We start from the raw sequence: 18,595 nt of genomic DNA on the forward strand, positions 1-18,595 counted from the left end.
GTTGCTTGCAATTCAAGTGCAGGGGACAGCTACACATTAGGAACGTATGTTTACCTGATTTCAGAGATCAAGTTAAAGATCCTGTGCAGCTCCAAGGCTCAGTGGATTTGATTCTCACTTCTGTTCACCCTGGCCCAGGCTCTCCTACAATGGACAGCTTTTGCCAAGTATCTTTCTATAAACAGAGAACCTGAGTGATCATTTACTATGCATTTAATATTAGATGGTAAGCGAAGGAAGTCTGAAATGCATTCGAGCTTCAACACAGGTGAATTCAATGTAAGTATATTATATTCAAGTTGGACCTTTAAAACGTATTTTTAAGGATGAAATTGAAGGCAGTCTTTAATTAAACCTAAATGAGGTTAAGGAGCACGTGAGGACTAAAGCCATGCACTTGGTTGGTGGACACCAGAACTGGGCTACAGCTGAGAAAGAACGAGGAGAGCTAGCCTGGGGAGCACAACCAAATAGCACCGCCCAGAGCTGCAAATGCCTCAAAATTAAAATGTGAGCCAAGTCATTTGGCTGAAAGGAGGACTAAGTTCCTGGTTTTTCTCAGGGCACCAGGGAGCCAGAGCCATGATTTCTCTCGGTGAGTGGTCTTCTATCATACTAGCCGTGTGGCAGAGCACTAGTATGGGGGTCCACGACAGACTCCAGGCCACCTCTGAAAACTGCCATTAGCAGCTGAGACAAACCCTAGCATCATCCTGACTCAGTTTCTTATTTGATAAACAGGTAAGAATGGCCCTCACTTCTTCACAGGACATTGTGAGAACAGAATGCAGTCATGTACATAAACACGCTCTTAACAACAACACAGCAGCAACAACATCACCCTCTCATTTATCCTCTTGTTCTCCCTCCTTCTCCTTCTATCCCTGCTCACTTGCTACCCACCTTCCCCACTCCCCTTTCCCACGAACTCCAGGAAACAGAGGAGCTCACAGTCCATCAAGGTCTTGGGCAACGTGAGCTGGGAACTCATCAGGGACAAAACACTTGTCCATCAGGTTGGGGAGAAGAAATTGATTCTCTGGGCTCTGAGCCCCACTGCTGAGAGATGGAAGAGGCTGGGCTGGATGGGCAGTTCTAGCCAAAATGACAGTGACATAAAGAGGAGCGAGAAGAGAGAAGAGAGAAAACTCAAAGAGCCCATTTAACATAAAATTTAAATATAGTGTTTCCTCACAAAATACATTTAGAAGCTATAAAACTGTGAGATAGGAATTAAAAGCTTTGATGAGAAGGGGTGAAGAGTGGGAGGTGGGGAATGGAATTCAGTGGATTTAAGCATCCTGTAGTAGGCAAACATAACAGCCTAAGAAAGGCACATAACAAACTAATTCAAAATGTACCAACCAGGAGTTCCCGTCGTGGCACAGTGGTTAATGAATCCAACTAGGAACAATGAGGTTTTGGGTTTGATCCCTGCCCTTGCTCAGTGGGTTAACGATCCGGTGTTGCCATGAGCTGTGGTGTAGGTCGCAGACTCGGGGCTCGGATCCCGCGTTGCTGTGGCTCTGGCGTAGGCTGGCAGCTACAGCTCCGATTCGACCCCTAGCCTGGGAACCTCCATATGCCGTGGGAGCGGCCCAAGAAATAACAAAAAGACAAAAAAAAAAAGAAAAAAAAGTACCAACCAGCAGGAAAATAATTTTCTTCACTTCACTGATATCAGAAACTGTAAGAAAGGTGGAAACTTTTAATTTTATATAAACCCGTTATTTGTTTTAAATTTAAAATGCACAGTGTTCAAAATATGAACATATTCATTGGTTTTAACAACTGCTGGTATTACCACTTCTCTATCTCAGATTTCATCTCTCATTACTTAATGGAAAATATGTGGGTATGGGTTTAAATCCTTCTAGAATGGCTTTCTTGCTCTATGGCCTTAGAGAGGCTATTTAACCTCTCAAGCCTAATTTCCTCATTTATGAATTGGGGATAATGATAATAAACCAACCTCATAAGACTCATGGAAGGATGAAATGAGATCATCAGTGTAAGTGCTTAGCATAGTGCCTGGTCCCCAGAAAGCACTCATGAAATGCCTGTGTAAAGGACGCCACTGGAGAAGAGGCCCGGATCACTGAGGCCACTGCAGACTATACGAAGACCGAAGCTAGCCCCCCTGGGTTCATATCCCAGCTCCATCACTTCACAGACACAAGCTAGAGCAGGTTATTTAACTCTTCTCTGTCTCCATTTCCTCATCTAATGGTATCATATTTACTTATGAGGGAAGTAAGACTTAACTTATAAAGTTATTAGGAGGATCGAGAGTTATGTATGTGCATTTTAGAACAGATCCCAGAATGGAGGAAGTGCTAAAGCAAGCCAAGTGGGGAGCCCTGTAATTTAAATCCTGTCATTGCTCCTGATCGAAAGTTGCTTAAAGTCTCCAAGAAGCAAGACTTACACATAGAATACAATGAGAAAAATTTTAAAAGAGAACTCTTACTATGGAGTTTATAATAAAGAACCCAACTAAATATAATCAAGCGCTATAATGTATAATACTGACAATACAACCAATGACAGATTAGGAATAGGAGGAATCAAAGTTGGCTCAAGAAATCAGGGAGGGCCTCTTGGAGGAGGTGAGATATTGGTATGACAAACATAAAATAGATGTATTATTTTCATTTTTTGTGTATTATTTTAAATTTTTAGCCTTTTAGAATTTTTTAATTTAATGACTTTTATTTTTTCCATTATAGCTGGTTTACAATGTCCTGTCAATTTTCTACTGTACAGCAAGGTGACCCAGTGACACATACACATATACATTCCTTTTTCTCACATTATCACGCTCCATCATAAGTGACTAGATATATTTCCCAGTGCTATAAAGCAGGATCTCACGGCTTATCCATTCCAATAATCTTTTAGAAATTTGAATACATGAATTTCATTTTTAAATGAACAGGTGATAATGAACAGATGAAAATTAATACGAATCCCTTTGAAGCCAGATGTATCATGTGAAGGGTTGCTCTCTGTAAAAACTTGAATCTTAAAACCCTTCCAGGGAGTTCCCTTCGTGGCTCAGCAGTTAACAAACCCAACTAGGATCCATAGGATGTAGGTTCGATCCCTGGCCTCGCTCAGTGGGTTAAGGATCTAGCATTTTGGTGAGCTGTGGTGTAGGTCACAGACAAGGCTCAGATCCTGCATTGCTGTGGCTGTGGTGTAGGCCAGCAGCTGTAACTCCAATTTGACCCCTAGCCTGGGAACTTCCACATGCCACAGGTGCAGCCCTAAAAAGCAAAACAAACAAACAAACAAAAAAAAACACCCACACTTTCAGCTCCACGAGGTTGGAAACTTGTGATTTGTTCCCTGATGTATCTGGCATATGACTGAATGTGTGAAAAGAGGACATAGTTCCCACACTGTTCAACTCTTTTTTTTTTTTTGGTCTTTTTTCTAGGGCCACTTCCCACAGCATATGGGGGTTCTCAGGCCAGGGGTGGAATCAGAGCTGTAGCGGCCGGCCTACGCCAAAGCCACAGCAACACAGGATCTGAGCCACATCTGCGATCTACACCACAGCTGGATCAATGACGGATCCTTAACCCACTGAGAAAGGCCAGGGATTGAATCTGCAACCTCATGGTTCCTAGTCGGATTCGTTAACCACTGAGCCACGACGGGAACTCCCCTACACCGTTCAATTCTTATATAGGCCCTTTATAGTCCCTTAACAGAGGGACTCTCTTAGCATTATCTCTTAGCATCTTCTCCACTAACTCTGATTCTGACGATAACTCAGCTACTCTGCTCAGGTCACAGTTTCTATATTGGTTTCTCCCAAGTGTTATAAAAGTTGTCTCCTTTTTGAGCATCTGTTGATAAAGTGTATTACAAATGTAATTTTCTACAAATTTTTAATGGAGAGGAACTGTGTGTATGTGGCTGGTAAAACATACCATAGCCTGATATAGTTTAGGCTTTCAAGTTAAGTATGAAAATGCTTAGAATAAATTATGGTAATAATAGTAGATACCTAGAAGAATGCCTTTCAGAAGAGTTAAAAATGTCTTGCAGGTTTTATTCAATTAATCTTCAGAGATGTCTTGGGAGTTAGAGGCAAATGGGTATTATTGTTAGCTCCATTTTACAGGATGGGCGGCAAAGAAAAAATGTGGCTTGATCGTAACTTTTCTGTCATACCTCTTCATTCCAACAAAAGAACAAGGCATTTTAAAGTCACAGACCCAGGTCTAACACACTTTCCATATATTTCAAAGTTTGCCTTCAGTTCATTCATTCTACGAAATAGATACCAATACCGTCAAACTTTTTCATCAGCTATGATCACTCTGCCTTCTCTAATTTTCTGTTATTCCCCAAATGCTCTCTCTGTTGTAGCCAAGATGACTCTCTTCTACTCCCTTAGGTCCAATACTGAAATGATGACCTTTCCACCATTACCTCAAGCTGCTCTACATGTTATGTGTTGACTAATCTCCCCTTTCATCTCTGAATTGTATCACTCCATGCCTTTCTTTTTATTATTTTCATGTTATCTGGCCACACCCAAGGCATATAAAAAGTTCCCGAGCCAGGGATTGAATCTGAGCCATAGCTGTGACCTAGGCCACATTTGCGGCAACGCTGGTTCCTTACCCCCACTGCACTACAGCAGGAACTCCCCTACCTTTATTTTTAAATTTTAATTTAGTTCTACCTTTTTTACTAAATTAAGGTAAAAATTTAATACTATAGAAGATTTTCAGTCCTGGAGATTACTTCTAGAAATTCTAAATCAAATACTTGTACTTTATTTATTGCCTTTTCCTCTTTAGACAACTCACTGATATGAACCATAAAGGCTTTACTCAATGTAACTCCCTTAGTATAGTCACCTTCATTAATACCTTAGCTAGACCATGTGAATAACTTGCTGCAGCTTCTATATCAGCACTTGCTGCTTCACCTTGCACTTAGATATTATGAAGATGGTTTCTTAAAGCTCATGAACCAACTTCTGCTAGCTTCAAATTTTCTTCTGCAGCTTCTTCACCTGTCTCAACCTTCATAAAAATTGAAGGGAGTTGGCTCTTTGCTCTGGATTAGGTTTGGCTTAAGTGAATGTTGTGTCTGGTTGGATCTTCTATGCAGACCACTACAACTTTCTCCATATTAACATTAAGACTGCTTTGCTTTCTTATCATTCTTGTGTTCAGTGGAGTAGCACTTTTAATTTCCTTCAAGAACTTTTCCTTTGCATTCACAACCTGGCCAACTGTCAGCACAAAAGGCTTAGCTTTCAGGCTATCTCGGCTTTCAACATGCCCTTCTCACTTAGCTTAATCATTTCTAGCTTTTGATTTAAAGTTAAGAGACATGTGACTTTCCCTTCCACTTAAACACTTAAGAGACCAGTTCAGGGTGATTAACTGACCTAATTTCAATACTGTCGTGTCTCAGGAAATAGAGAGGCCTGAGGACAGGGAGAGTGATGGGGGAACTGCTGGTCAGTGGGGCAGTTAGGACATGCAATTTTCATGCCTTTTATTCATTAGAGACACAAGGTTTCCATGACTGAAATTACAAACCCAGCTTGGCTTATAAGAGTAGCATAAAAAAATGCTGACTGAGGGAGTTCCTGTTGTGGCTCAGCAGTAACAAACTTATGATCCATGAGGTTGCAGGTTCCATCCTTGGCCCTGCTCAGTTAAGGATTTGGGTTAAGGATTTGGTCTTGCTGTGAGCTGTGCCATAGGTCCCAGACATGGCTCGGATCCCGCGTTGCTGTGGCTGTGGCTGTGGCTGTGGCTGTGGCTGTGGCTGGCAGCTGTAGCTCTGATTTGACCCTAGCCTGGGAACTCCCATATGCCACAGGCGCAGCCCTAAAAAGCAAAAAAAAAAAAAGCTGACCTAACAACACTAAACTGTGGCAGATTTAGAGTTAGGCAGAAGACTAACATTTTGCTTGTTATTACTTATTCACTGCTATCTCAAGAACCTATCATTTCTCTCTAAAAATTCTAAGATCGCATCAAGTACATCCAGGAATTGCATAAGGCAAAGAAGCTTTTAATCTGAAATTTATTATTCCAGTAACATCCAGTATCTTTACCTTCTAGAATTGTTTTTATAAATGCAACTATTACCTACACAACTTTCCATATTAAAAAAATAGGCTTTTGAGGACTTCTTTTATGTGATTAGGTTTTAGGAAGAAAGGAAAATCTCCCTTTAAATATAATATTTCAAAATAAGAACTGTCTCATGGCATTTTAAAAAGTCATTATGATTAGACCTTCTCTGTGGTAGAATTTTTGTAAAATGTCACTCTATGTGACTGATCCTACCTAATAGTATAAACAGACCTTACAGTAATTGTTCCAAATGTCGGAAGTATGAAATTTCTGTATTTCTCTCCTTATCCCACTATCCTTATATATTTCTTTAAAAAATCTGAGTATGTATTCACTGTATTTGTCATCTGCCAATGTACATAAATCCCCTAAAGTTCTATGACCATGTCTACATATTTGGAATAAGACTTTGCATAGAAATTAGGTGCTAGATGAAATCTACTGATACTTGTGATTAAAAACTCTCAAACCATTACGTTTAGAGAAAGCATTATTTTATACAAATTTATACAAATTTCATTGCTTTACTGTTTCAGTATCTTAAGATTATTTTTTAAAATGACCTAAATATATCTGGAGTTCCTGTTCTGGCTCAGCAGTTAAGAACCCAACTACTATCGGTGAGGATAGACTCCCTCAGTGGGTTAAGGATCTGGCGTTGCTGCGAACTGTTGGGTAGGTTGACAGCTTTGGCTCCAATTTGACCCCTGCCCTAGGAACCTCCATATGCCTCAGGTGCAGCCCTTAAAAAAGAGACAAAAGTAACCTAAAGATAAGATAAAAAGCAGGAGTTAGTTATATGAAGAGAAAGTTTAGAAGTGGTTCTTATAGACTAAGTGCTGGCAACTTCTTCCTTAGCATAAATTCCCTTCTCCTATGCAGTTCATTTCTTTCTTTGTTTTTTTTTTTTTTTTTGCCTTTTCTAGGGCCGCTCTTGCGGCATATGGAGGTTACCAGGCTAGGGGTCGAATCGGAGCTGTAGCCAACGGTCTACACCAGAGCCACAGCAACGCGGGATCTGAGCTGCGTCTGCGATCTACACCACAGCTCATGGCAATGCCGGATCCTTAACCCACTGAGCAAGGCCAGGGGTCAAACCCACAACCTCATGGTTCCTAGTCGGATTCATTAACCACTGTGCCACCACGGGAACTCCCTGCAGTTCATTTCTTTAAGCCATTTAACTTTGTTTCCTGAGCCTGAAATTGTCCAAAGGATTCCCCTTCCTCAGAAATAAAGGCTAAGGCATGATTTAAACTGCTTGTGTCAAACACTTCTCCCTCTTAAAAGTGGGGAGAAGAGCTAGCTAGTCACTGAAAAAAGCCCAGAAGACAAACTTTTTTTTTTTAAGGGCTACACCCATGGCATATGGAAGTTTCCAAGTTAGAGGCTGAATCAGAGCTGCAGCTGCCAGCTATGCCACAGCCACGCCAGAATTGAGCTGCATCTTTGACCTGCTCCACAACTCACAGCAATGCCAGATCCTTAACTCACTGAGTAAGGCCTAGGATCGAACCCATGTCGTCACGGATACTAGTCAGGCTTGTTCCCACTGAGCCACAACGGGAACTCCCCAAGAGACAAACTTGAAGATTCTTTTCTTTGACTAGCATTTTCATCTATCTATAAGTTCTATAGATATTCACTTGTTTACATTTGTCTCTGAAAGTTAAAAGGAGTGCTTAATAGGTGCTGGGAAGCAAACATCATTATTATTAAATCTGTCAGAAAAAAATCATGCTTTCACAATACAGTGCATTCTTGGAAAGCATGAGTCAGACTGCACTGAAAGGTCAAATACACATTATTACTCTAACATTCACCTTTGGGAACCTACTTGGGATTCTCCACACTAAAGTGAGGAGAGTTAGTTTGACTGCTATTGGGTAGCATCCATGTGTTAGAAAGTAAAATGATACCTGGAGAAGGCTATTGTGTGAGGAAGTACAAACATGTTGAATAATGAGTATGCAAAGATACAAAGTGACATGTTTACTTTGTTTACTAATACAGTGTTTACTTTGTTTACTAATACAATGTAAGTAACTATCAATCCACCAAATTTACACATTTATTGCTACATTAAATTGAACAGATAAAAACATTAAATCAAACATTTGGTCAACTACTTGGATCCCAATTATATAAACTATAGATAATGAAAGCCTTTTGTAAGTAAATATCTTATATGGTATCTTCTAAAACCACTATTTAAATAGACTTCAACTGTAACCCATATGGCACACTCACAACTTTAAAAAAAAGAAAAAATACATCTGTAATAGAACTGCTATTTCGTTTTAAATAGCAACTCTGGTTGGGGACTGAAAAATTTCTATCACAAGGGCCTGAGTGTGGTAAAATAATGTGACCTGCAGGTTAATTCATCTGGCCTCTGTTAAGTGGGTCGAGAAAATAGAGGAATTCCACAAACGCAAACTGCATGGTTAACCGCTTCTACCTGCCAATCAAATCCATACCTACGAATATTTAGCAAAAACACCCCAGTAACTACACAAGAGAATAAAAAACGGAACCAAGGTTATAAGGGCTTGGGTCCTTATTCATTTTCCATTTTAAAGAATAAACAATCTTGGGATACAATGTTTCCCAATTTTCAAGAACAGGAGTTTGGATTTATTCAGGTATCAAGAAGAGCAACAGTTTCATACTTAAAAAACAAACAAATAAACTAACCCTCTCATCCTTTTGCCAGCAAACCTAAATGAGAACATCTCAAAAGTGGGAAATGTTATGAATAGAATAAATGAATCACAGGAGCCACCCTACGGATCCCGTGACACAGTCATGGCAAATGCTAATTATCTGTACACTGCAAGTCCTACTCCTATACTCATGGAACCTCAAAACCCGTACCTGACTTGTGTTTGTGTCCTCTTGGGTTTATGTACCACATTCTGTTACCCTCGAGGTACAAAATAAGGCCCATACAGGTCTAATGAAAACAATTAGATGCAGAGTTTGTTTTGAGCTATAAACAGTGAAACTGCAGAACTAACAGTGTGAACAGAACACAAATGTCTGTGTTCTCACCCAAAGTGAGCAGAGTGGAGAAGGATGAGGACCCGCTTACCTCTGGTGTGCCAAGAGCATGTTCTCCAGCTAAAAGCAGCATGCTCAGGCCTCCCATCTGAGTAGGATCTAAATAAGCCAAAAACAAGTAAATCAGCAATTTATAACCATGAAGTATGTATAATCCAGAGTCCAAAAAGAATACTGACAAAGACTAGAAGTCAGAAATCCAGCAGAACCACACATAACTTGGTATAGAAAACTTTTGACTCTCTATGAAGCAATAACCTAGTGTATATGAGTAGTACTCATACTTTTGTCAGCCTTTAAAATACTACTGTCGTCCACCATTCCAACAAAATACTTTCCTTAGCAATGAGATCCTGCTGTATAGCTCAGGGAACAATATCCAATCACTTGTGATAGAACTTGATGGAGGATAACATGAAAAAAAGAACATATGTATATGTGTAACTGGGTCACTTTGCTGTACAGCAGAAATTGACAGACCATTGTAAATCAATAATAAAAATTTTAAAAAGAAATACTTTCTTTCACACCACAGCTGTTTACAACATGAATTACCCCCTAATGTGATGCTTCTTACTGCATGAGGAGTTTGGAGGGATTTAAAAAAAAAAAAGAGTGCTTATGCTTATCTTCTGAGAAATTTGAAGTTATTATTTTCAAATTGTTATTTCTGCCACATGAAATCAGGGCTGATAAAAATAACCAGGCCAAAGGAACTAGAGAACAGACAGACATTTTACAAAGAGACCACTAACAATCTAATGGGTTTTGTTCAAATAATCTTTCTTTAAAACTTTCAAAAACAAATTTAACTTAAGCAATTATGTATTTCTGACATCCTAAATCTTAGGGGTATACTCAGACCCTTCCTGGAAATACCATTAACATTCAGAACCCTTCTTATACTACTGAAGGTCTTTGTTTTCACTCCTTTGATAGTGAATAGAAATAGAAAGACAAAATGAGAACAGCAAACTGGTAGCTCTATGACCTAGGCTTCTATGTAAACAAAGAAAGCATAAATAAAAAGCCACCTATATTCTTTAAGCTTATCTTAAATTAATTAAATTTCAAAACTTCAATGAAATAACATGGGGAAATGCCTAAGTCTGTGTTATCCCAGTGCATGTTGGTCCCCAATAAACGAATGCATTTTTTATTTTATTAATCTCTCTACAATTAAAAATGAGGATCACGCGTAGTGTTGCCTGAAGACATTCAGGTGTTTCTTTCCTCTTTCATTTTTTGGTTTAAAGATATGCTCCCAAGTGCATCTTTGTATACAATCTGTCTCGAGGACTTATGAAATAACTCTGACCACAGCTTATATACAGTCGAATTTTTTAAAAATTGAAAGAAATAAAGAAAAATCCTGGTATAGGGGAAAATATGTCACCAAACAATCGGGTGGTCATAAAACAGTTTCACATGGGAAGGTGGCCACATAGGAAGGCACAAAGGAACATGGCCTGATTTGTTAAACAAGACTATCTGTTGTTGTTTTAAGACTCTATCTTTAATTAAATGTTAAGTTTATGAACTATTGTGGCTGTTAAAATAGACACTTCAGTCTATCAGCAAATAAAAATCAGGAGCGGGAAATGAACTTAGTGGAAAGTAAAAGTTCTATGGGCAGCTAAATACTTTTGCAGCCATCATTCTGGAGATCAGGAGGATTGGACGACTGCTTGCTAATAAAGATAAAAATGTGTTAGTTCAAATTATACAGTAAAATAGGAACACACTTTCATAATAATTTATTTAAGTTATATACAAACATGATTTTGCAAGAAGTTTGCTATACAGATACTAAAACATACATGAGGAATTATCATCTTTTATATTGATTTATACTTCAAATATAATGTTATTTGGATATATAAAAAACATATTTATATAAATAGCATGCTTTCCCTTCACAGAGAGGGCTTGTGCTAAATTAAATTCTACATAGCTTTCCCTTCTTGGGAAATCATACACTTGACTGCTTTGGGGTTATTCAAAAATGCAAAATGTCATGTGACAAAGACTACTGGGAAAACAAAACAAAATGAGATTCCATGTTGAGAAAAAGCTTAAAATGGCCTCTCAAAGCTCTATAGTATTCCCTAGATTTAAACAGCTAAGCACCATGTTTTAATTAAAAGCAAATTAATTTGCTTTCCTTGTGCTAAAGAAGAACATAACTAGAAATATCAGACCAATGTTATCAACTCTACACCAGCCTAATAAGGGCTCTGATCATGGATTTCCAACACCTGTCATCGGCCCTTGTATAAGGAGATAAATGTGAGAAAGTTGTTTTCCTTCTTTCTTTATTTTGCTTAAAGAATGTTGTTTTTGAAAGCTGACCTGTACATATTTTGGTTGAAGTCTAGGTCCCACTTTGAATTTGTTCCTGTATAAAAGGTAAATTATTATTATCCTGTAAGAAATGTTTACACTGTCAGAAATGGTGCTACAGACAACCATCTTTCATAGTTTTCAGTAGTTTATCTACAATTATTTGTGGTTTGTAGAGAGCTGTTATACACACACACACACAAAAAAAATAGACCAATCTAGATTTAGAACTTGGAGAAAAAGCAATGCAAAATAAATGATAATCGAAGGAATTCATTTAGAAGTCAGATGGGCAGATACTCTTATTTGGTCCTGATGATAAAATGTTTTATAAAAGACCCTTACTGATACAATCTGGGGAGTCTAGAGAGCTCACCAATACTACTAGCAAGTGAGTTGAAGCTAAAATTGTACAAACAAATAGCTAAAACAAGGATAGATCTCTGTTCCTGAAGACTTTGTTCCCCCAAATGCTGCCCTTGCATTTCTTAGATGCGACACCACCACATTTTTTGGTATATCATGAATCAATTACATACTGAACTATTAAATCTCATTAGGCCCACAGGCTATTCAAAAAGTGAAGGGTCATCACAATACTGCTCAATCTCCATTCCTAAGCTCTACATTTTGCAAGTTGTTCAGAACTCTCATTTTGAAGAAAATCTGCTTGTAATTATTAAATGGGAACCCTAAACACCAACTTCAATGTTTCCATCCTGCCCAACCTCCCTAATTCATCCCAGAAAACTCCCCTCTTGATTATGATATTCTAATAACCAGGGAAGATAGAGCCATTTGCAGGGTGAATATAAATACTTTATTTCATGGTAATAAATGCTTCAGGATTCCTTACCATCCAAAGATTAAGGTCCCATAACAAATGAGACCATCTGCAATGTTAAATGTGCCCAGCCTATAACAGGAATGGGGGTGGGGGAGAGGGTAGGATGGGAACACATCCTCTAAGAAGCAGCTGTCAGATCCTCAAATTCGTGATGACAAGTTGTTCATACCCTTGCCCTCAATGTTTCACATCCTCAGATGATCTACGTAATTGTGGTTTTTTAGGTATCCTAGTTAACCAAGGTGCTTACTGGAATAGCTTAGTAGTGTGCATGCCTCTGTAAGCTATTCTGTTCCATTATAAAATTCCCTGAGCTCCTGACAATCTCCACAGTGCTGTCTGCTCTTCCATAATATCAAATGTCAGGAATCCACATATATTTATAATGACTCTATCACTTGGTCCATACCTCCTTTCTTTAATTATATATACACATTCCATGTATGTCATACTTCGAAGCTTTAAGCTATGCTACATATTTGCCATTGCTTTCTATTGGTCATAAATTGGGCTTCTTTCTATCTCTTTCCCTGTATTATCTGTCAAAAACACTGCCTAAATGAACCGCCCTGTTCTTAAAGAACAGTAAAAACTGTCTAAACTCACCGGCCATTCCAAAGTTAAGCTGAGGCATTTCTTCAGTCTTTGTTTTCTTGGGGCTTGGCAAGTCTCTTGAAGAGTCGGATGGGAAGGCCCACAGTTTCTTTCGTGGATTGACAGTGGGTGTTGGGGATTTGACAGGCTTGTTTGTGGTAGGACACCATTTGTAGCCAGGATTTGCTTTCATAAATGCATCTTTATACTATAAATAAAGAACAGGTAACACAGTTTAGTTAACATATAGTTTGAAAAAGTTCTAATAGCTTTTACCTTACCCACCCCCATGTGGATGATGAATGGAGGGAAAAAAAAAAAAAAAAAAACTTCTTTCAGTAACTTCTGTGTCTTTCCTTATAGACGAATGACAATCTCAGCACAGGGCTTTGTAGGATGAGGGTATAGAGGCAACACATTTTGTATCTTTTAACCCTCTTTTTTTTTTTTTTTTTTTTTTTAAAGTATCCAAAAAGTTACCTGACCTTAATGGAGAAAAGGAGTTATTTGTAATGGAAAGACCCAAGGGCTTGAGACAAACAAAACCAAACAACAACAACAACAACAACAACAACAAAACAACAACAAAAAACCCTCAGATTTCAAATCCTAGCATTTCCATTTAGGGCTACAGTTGTTACCAAGGATGGACAAGAAAACCTCCCCTCTCTGGGCTTTAGTCTTAGTTTCCATAAACTGAGAACAATGACACCAATGCCTCGGGTTACTGCAAACTGTGGTGCATAAAGCAGCACCTATTTCAAAGTAGGTATCAGGGACACATTACAAAATGTGAGTCAACACCAGGGCCAATGAGATTCTGCTCACTGCTTAATTTGTAAGTATGTTAAAAATTCATTCTGTACTTTAATGTACAGGCAAATGCAGGCAAACCTAACAGAGCAAAGCAATCAGCAGTGGGATAAAGGAACCGAGATCAAAAATGGGAGAAGGGGAACAGTGTAGGACAAATGATGCATAACTTTTTAGTTATTTAAAGATGCAGGGCCAAGTAGAAGAAAGAGTACTAGATGCAGAATTTATGACCTGGGTTCAAAACCCACCTCTGCTAGTAGCCAGCTGCATCAGCCTCAATTCCGTCTACAGAGCGTAACTGCACCTGACAACATTCCAGGGGTTTGTAATGAGCACATGCGATCTCAAAAGTGAATGTGCAGAGAGATGTGATGTGTGATGCTACAATGAATCCATCACAAATTGTATGTCTTAACTTGGAGGTTTCAGCCTTCACTGTTAGTATCTTCTTTTTGCTTTTTTTTCCCCTGTGGATTTTCTCCCTTTCTCCCAGCTCTGCCACTTCTTTTCCCTTTCCTGACAATAAAATAAAATATATTTATGGCTATTCATTATATACTGGCAAAAGTTATGTCATCTGATAAAATGTATTTTTCATGTATTCTTCAATGATTCTATATTATTACTGCTGGGTACTTTATTATTAATACAATTCTTTCAATCCCATAAACCTGCCTTTTAAAATGGTCAATCTGTGTGTAAAATTTAGTATGAACTCCAAGTAACTTTTTTTATCTAACCCATTTTTTTTTAAAAAAAAGTTCCTTTATCCTTAGTGTAAGAAAAGTATATGTAATACAACTAGCAAACTTTTTGTACCACTTCACTTTAAATTATACACATGAAAATTGTACTACAAATAACATAATGCAATGTTAGCAATCAGTGGTTTAGTATTATCCCTAAAGAATTATCCTTAATTCAGACTTTCTGAATAAGCTCCTCTCTCTCTCTCTCTCTCTCTCTTTTTTTTTTTTTTTTTTACTAATAGCTGTGCATCTTCATATTGACATATAGGTACATGTAGAAGGAAGGTAACTATAAAAAAACAGTTAAGATACAGTCCTACTTCTTACAAAAATCATTAAAATGAGATACAAGGTCAGCTCCAAACTAGAATTTGCCATCACATAACAGGATAAATTTGGACCTATCAATGTAATGTAAGAGATACTCTATCCCAGTGCACTCATGGGGGATTTACACATTAAGCTGAGACAAATGGCCTTGCCTGCTGTCTAGAGGTGGAAAGTGACAAATGATAGGGTGAGATGGAAATGAAAGTAGCAGTCACATGCATCATTATTTTGTCCCACCAAAAAGCACATGAACTGGGTCTGTCAGACGAGCAGTCATTTGAACAAAGGACACCACTCTATAAAGTAACAGAAGACTATCAAACAAATTAATGCATTTGTCACAAGAAATTCACAAGAAAATTTGGGGGGGGGGTATTTTTGGTGTTTTTTAAGAAAAAAGTCCCAACTGTGAAAGATGCTAGACAGATGTCACTAGCATTCACATTTCTTCTGTGCTTAGGTGTCACCCCTTCCCCTTCAATGTTGTTGATCTGCTACATAAATTCTCTTCCAGTAAGGTATTATGTCCTTTTCTAAGAATCACTTAGCAATATGCTGATGCAAATCAGCATGTGTAATGAAGATGACAATACTGTCATCCTTATGAATGAATTATTACCAGTATCAACTGTTTTTTAAAGCACCGATGGTATCAACAAAGGCTTGCTTTAACTTTTGAGGTGGAGCTGTGCTGAAGACAACATAAAACAGTGACAATCACCGACCATAAGCATCTTCTTCTACCCACCCACCCACCTCCATCTCATACTTTGTGAGGACTGACTAGATGACAGACACTGGTTAGACATTGGGGATGGAAACAGCATAAATTAGAGTTTCTGACTTCAAATTGTTTACAACCCACGACCAGGCACTCAAACATATTACATCTTTTTTATACACAGTCCATAAACTGCCCCCTGGGCTCAGGTACGCAAAATGATTTTGCAAGGGGTCTGTAAAAGGGGAAGATATCTATGGGTTCAAGAATAAAGGGCAAAAAAAGGCCTGGAGTATGTGGGTTTTAAAGAAAATGGGGAGTTCCCATCATGGCACAGTGGTTAACGAATCCGACTAAGAACCATGAGGTTGCGGGTTCGATCCCTGGCCTTGTTCAGTGGGTTGACGATCCGGCGTTGCCGTGAGCTGTGGTGTAGGTTGCAGAGGCAGCTCGGATCCCGTGTTGCTGTGGCTCTGGTGTAGACTGGAGGCTACAGCTCCATTAGACCCCTAGCCTGGGAACCTCCATATGCTGTGGGAGTGGCCCTAGAAAAGGCAAAAAGACAAAAAAATAAAAATAAAAATAAAAAAAAAATAAAGAAAATGGTAACTGAGAATTCACTACAAGGGTCAATGCTCTGTGAACGTATCACAATATTTATCTTGCAGATTTTTAAGCTCAGTGTTAAGTGTTCAATCCTGAGACAATATTCATTAGCATAATAAAGTACATATTGAGCAAAAGGGTAGAGTGTAAGAAATAAAGAGTTAACACATGGACATGCCATAAATTCATGAAAAGGCATACAGGTCAACACAAGCAGTGTATGAGCACCGAGTGAGGGTGGAGGCAGGGACAGCCTGAGGGTATAAGGATGTCCGTCCTTGGAACTGGGCACATCATCAATCACTTACTCTGATTCAGCTATAAGAGACAACAGAAAGGCTTAATCATTTGTTGTGATGAGGTTATTAGGAAAGGGATTATAGAGAAAGCTGAATAAGGGAGAAATGATAAAAGACTATATATAGTCTGAAGCAAATAGCTGAGTGAAACTATCAGCATGCTGGTCAACCATGTGGGCAAAAATCCATCATCACAGGATTGAAAGAACCAAAGAGAGAGGTCCACCCAGCCAGATCCCAAATGCGAGGCTTTCGTGCTGGAAGTGGGAAGGGAAGCTCAGTAATTCTCCAAGAACATCAATCACAGGCTCCTGGTCCTATCTCATAGGTAACTAGCCTCTTGCTAAAATAGTGATTTTCAAAAATCTCCCAATAAAAATTCCTCTCCTAAGTTCCTAGCTTTTTCGCAAATTTCCAAATGATTAGATAACCTACTTGAGTCTACTTTACAGGCACAGTTTCTGACTTATATAAGGTGCTCAGTAAATGCTGGCTCCCTTCTCTCCAACCCCAACCACCACCACCACATTTCATTAATAATAACACAAAACTTACTCAGTAATAGTATTAAATATATACCCTTTGTCACAGTATTTTGCCAACTTCATATATAACAATGGAATATATATATAACAAAAGATAATACTCTATCATGTTAAACTTTGAAAAACTTAGTCTCGATATTAGATACTTCTGTAGATCATTTTTAAGAATGGAAATCTGATCTTAAAAAGCATCTTAATGAGAGACATACCCATTAACTGTTCTCTAATTATTTGTTTTTAATAAGGGAGGGTGGAGTTCCCACTGTGGTGCAGCGGAAATGAATCCAACTAGGAACCATGAGGTTGCAGGTTTGATCCCGGGCCTCACTCAGGGGGTTAAGGATCTGGCATTGCCATGAGCTTTGGTATAGGTCACAGATGTAGCTGGGATCCCCCGTTGCTGTGGCTGTGGTATAGGCCGGCAGCTGTAGCTCCAATTTTACCCTAGCCTGGGAACCTCCATATGCTGCAGGGGTGGCCCTAAAAAAAGTAAAAAATAAAAAATAAGGGAAGGTATTGAAAAGGCCAGCAGTATTACCTGCAATTATTAGACTAGATTAGAGAATGGTGAGGTCTGGTAATAAGGGGCCCTGGGAACATCTATACAAATAAAGACAGCTGATTCTGGTGCAATATGTGAAATGTCACTGTGATGGAAGAAAGAAAAAAAAAAAAAAAAAACTACCAGAATTCTGAAGGAAAGATCACACAGGAATTATCTGATTTTTAAAAGAGATATAACGCACTTTTAAATTCTATAACACTATAAGGGGCTAAGTGAACCCCTAGCATAATAATTTTCGAGACAGCTGTACCTCTTCACATTGGCAGGCAGCAGTCACCTTATACAGGGTGGGAGAAGAGAGGAAGGTATTTAAGAAGTGGCACTAATCTATGCTTCCTTAGTTTTAGGAACTTTCCCTCACAAAACTTTAAAACTTGTCATTTAGATCTGAACTATTCTTACTAGATATTTTAACAGAAAGAAAATTAGACTCTTATATAGCAGAATGTTGAATTAAGTTTATGGTTTTGACAAAAGTATTTTAATATTTTAAATTATACATTAACCTGCAAGACTTTCATGATAAAGTCACTCCAATGAAAACTCCACACTTCAAAAAGTGATGTGAATAATTGATCAGGGAAGGCTCTCTTGTGAAAAAGTCATAAAGGAAAAAATGAGTTGGCTGTATATATGGCTGCCTAAATTGGCTACAAGGATTACTGTGGCAACAGGAGTTCATTTTCACATACAAAAATTATTAAAGAACAATTTTACTACCAAATTTGGGTAATTAGGGGAAAGTCAGTTAATCAAAATTTCAGAATTTCTTTTAAAAAGGTATGAAAGGTATGAAAGCAGCTCTTTTGCCCCTTTCCTGTTTACCCATTTCTGTACCCTTCTAACCTTAAAAACCTAACTATAGGAATGAAATCACTAAGAAATTGAAACTAACTCCTGACTTATGCTCTCCTGAATGCACACCACAAGAACCTGTTGATTCTTTTCCTAGATAAAAAGAATGAAGAATGAAACAGTTCAAAAAATGACTGGCTCTC

The 18,595-nt window shown here is 38.4% G+C and overlaps 1 protein-coding gene across 45 annotated transcripts in view; it reads right to left on the reverse strand.

Moving 5' to 3' along the window:
- BBX (BBX high mobility group box domain containing) overlaps positions 1-18,595 on the reverse strand; it is a 285,641-nt gene that overhangs the window by 68,923 nt on the left and 198,123 nt on the right. For all 45 annotated transcript variants that reach the window (XM_021070479.2, XM_021070477.2, XM_084991463.1 and 42 more), the window contains 2 exons: positions 12,979-13,174; positions 9,214-9,281 (listed from right to left, as the gene is read on the reverse strand). In XM_021070479.2, coding sequence (XP_020926138.2) covers positions 9,214-9,281; positions 12,979-13,174 — 264 coding nt within the window. The remainder of the gene's footprint in view (positions 1-9,213; positions 9,282-12,978; positions 13,175-18,595) is intronic.

The sequence above is a fragment of the Sus scrofa genome, chromosome 13 (assembly GCF_054392235.1).
Source record: "Sus scrofa isolate SSC_HxYL_T2T_F1_AM1 chromosome 13, Sscrofa_HxYL_maternal_Yorkshire_Landrace_v2.0, whole genome shotgun sequence".
Lineage (NCBI taxonomy): Eukaryota > Metazoa > Chordata > Mammalia > Artiodactyla > Suidae > Sus > Sus scrofa.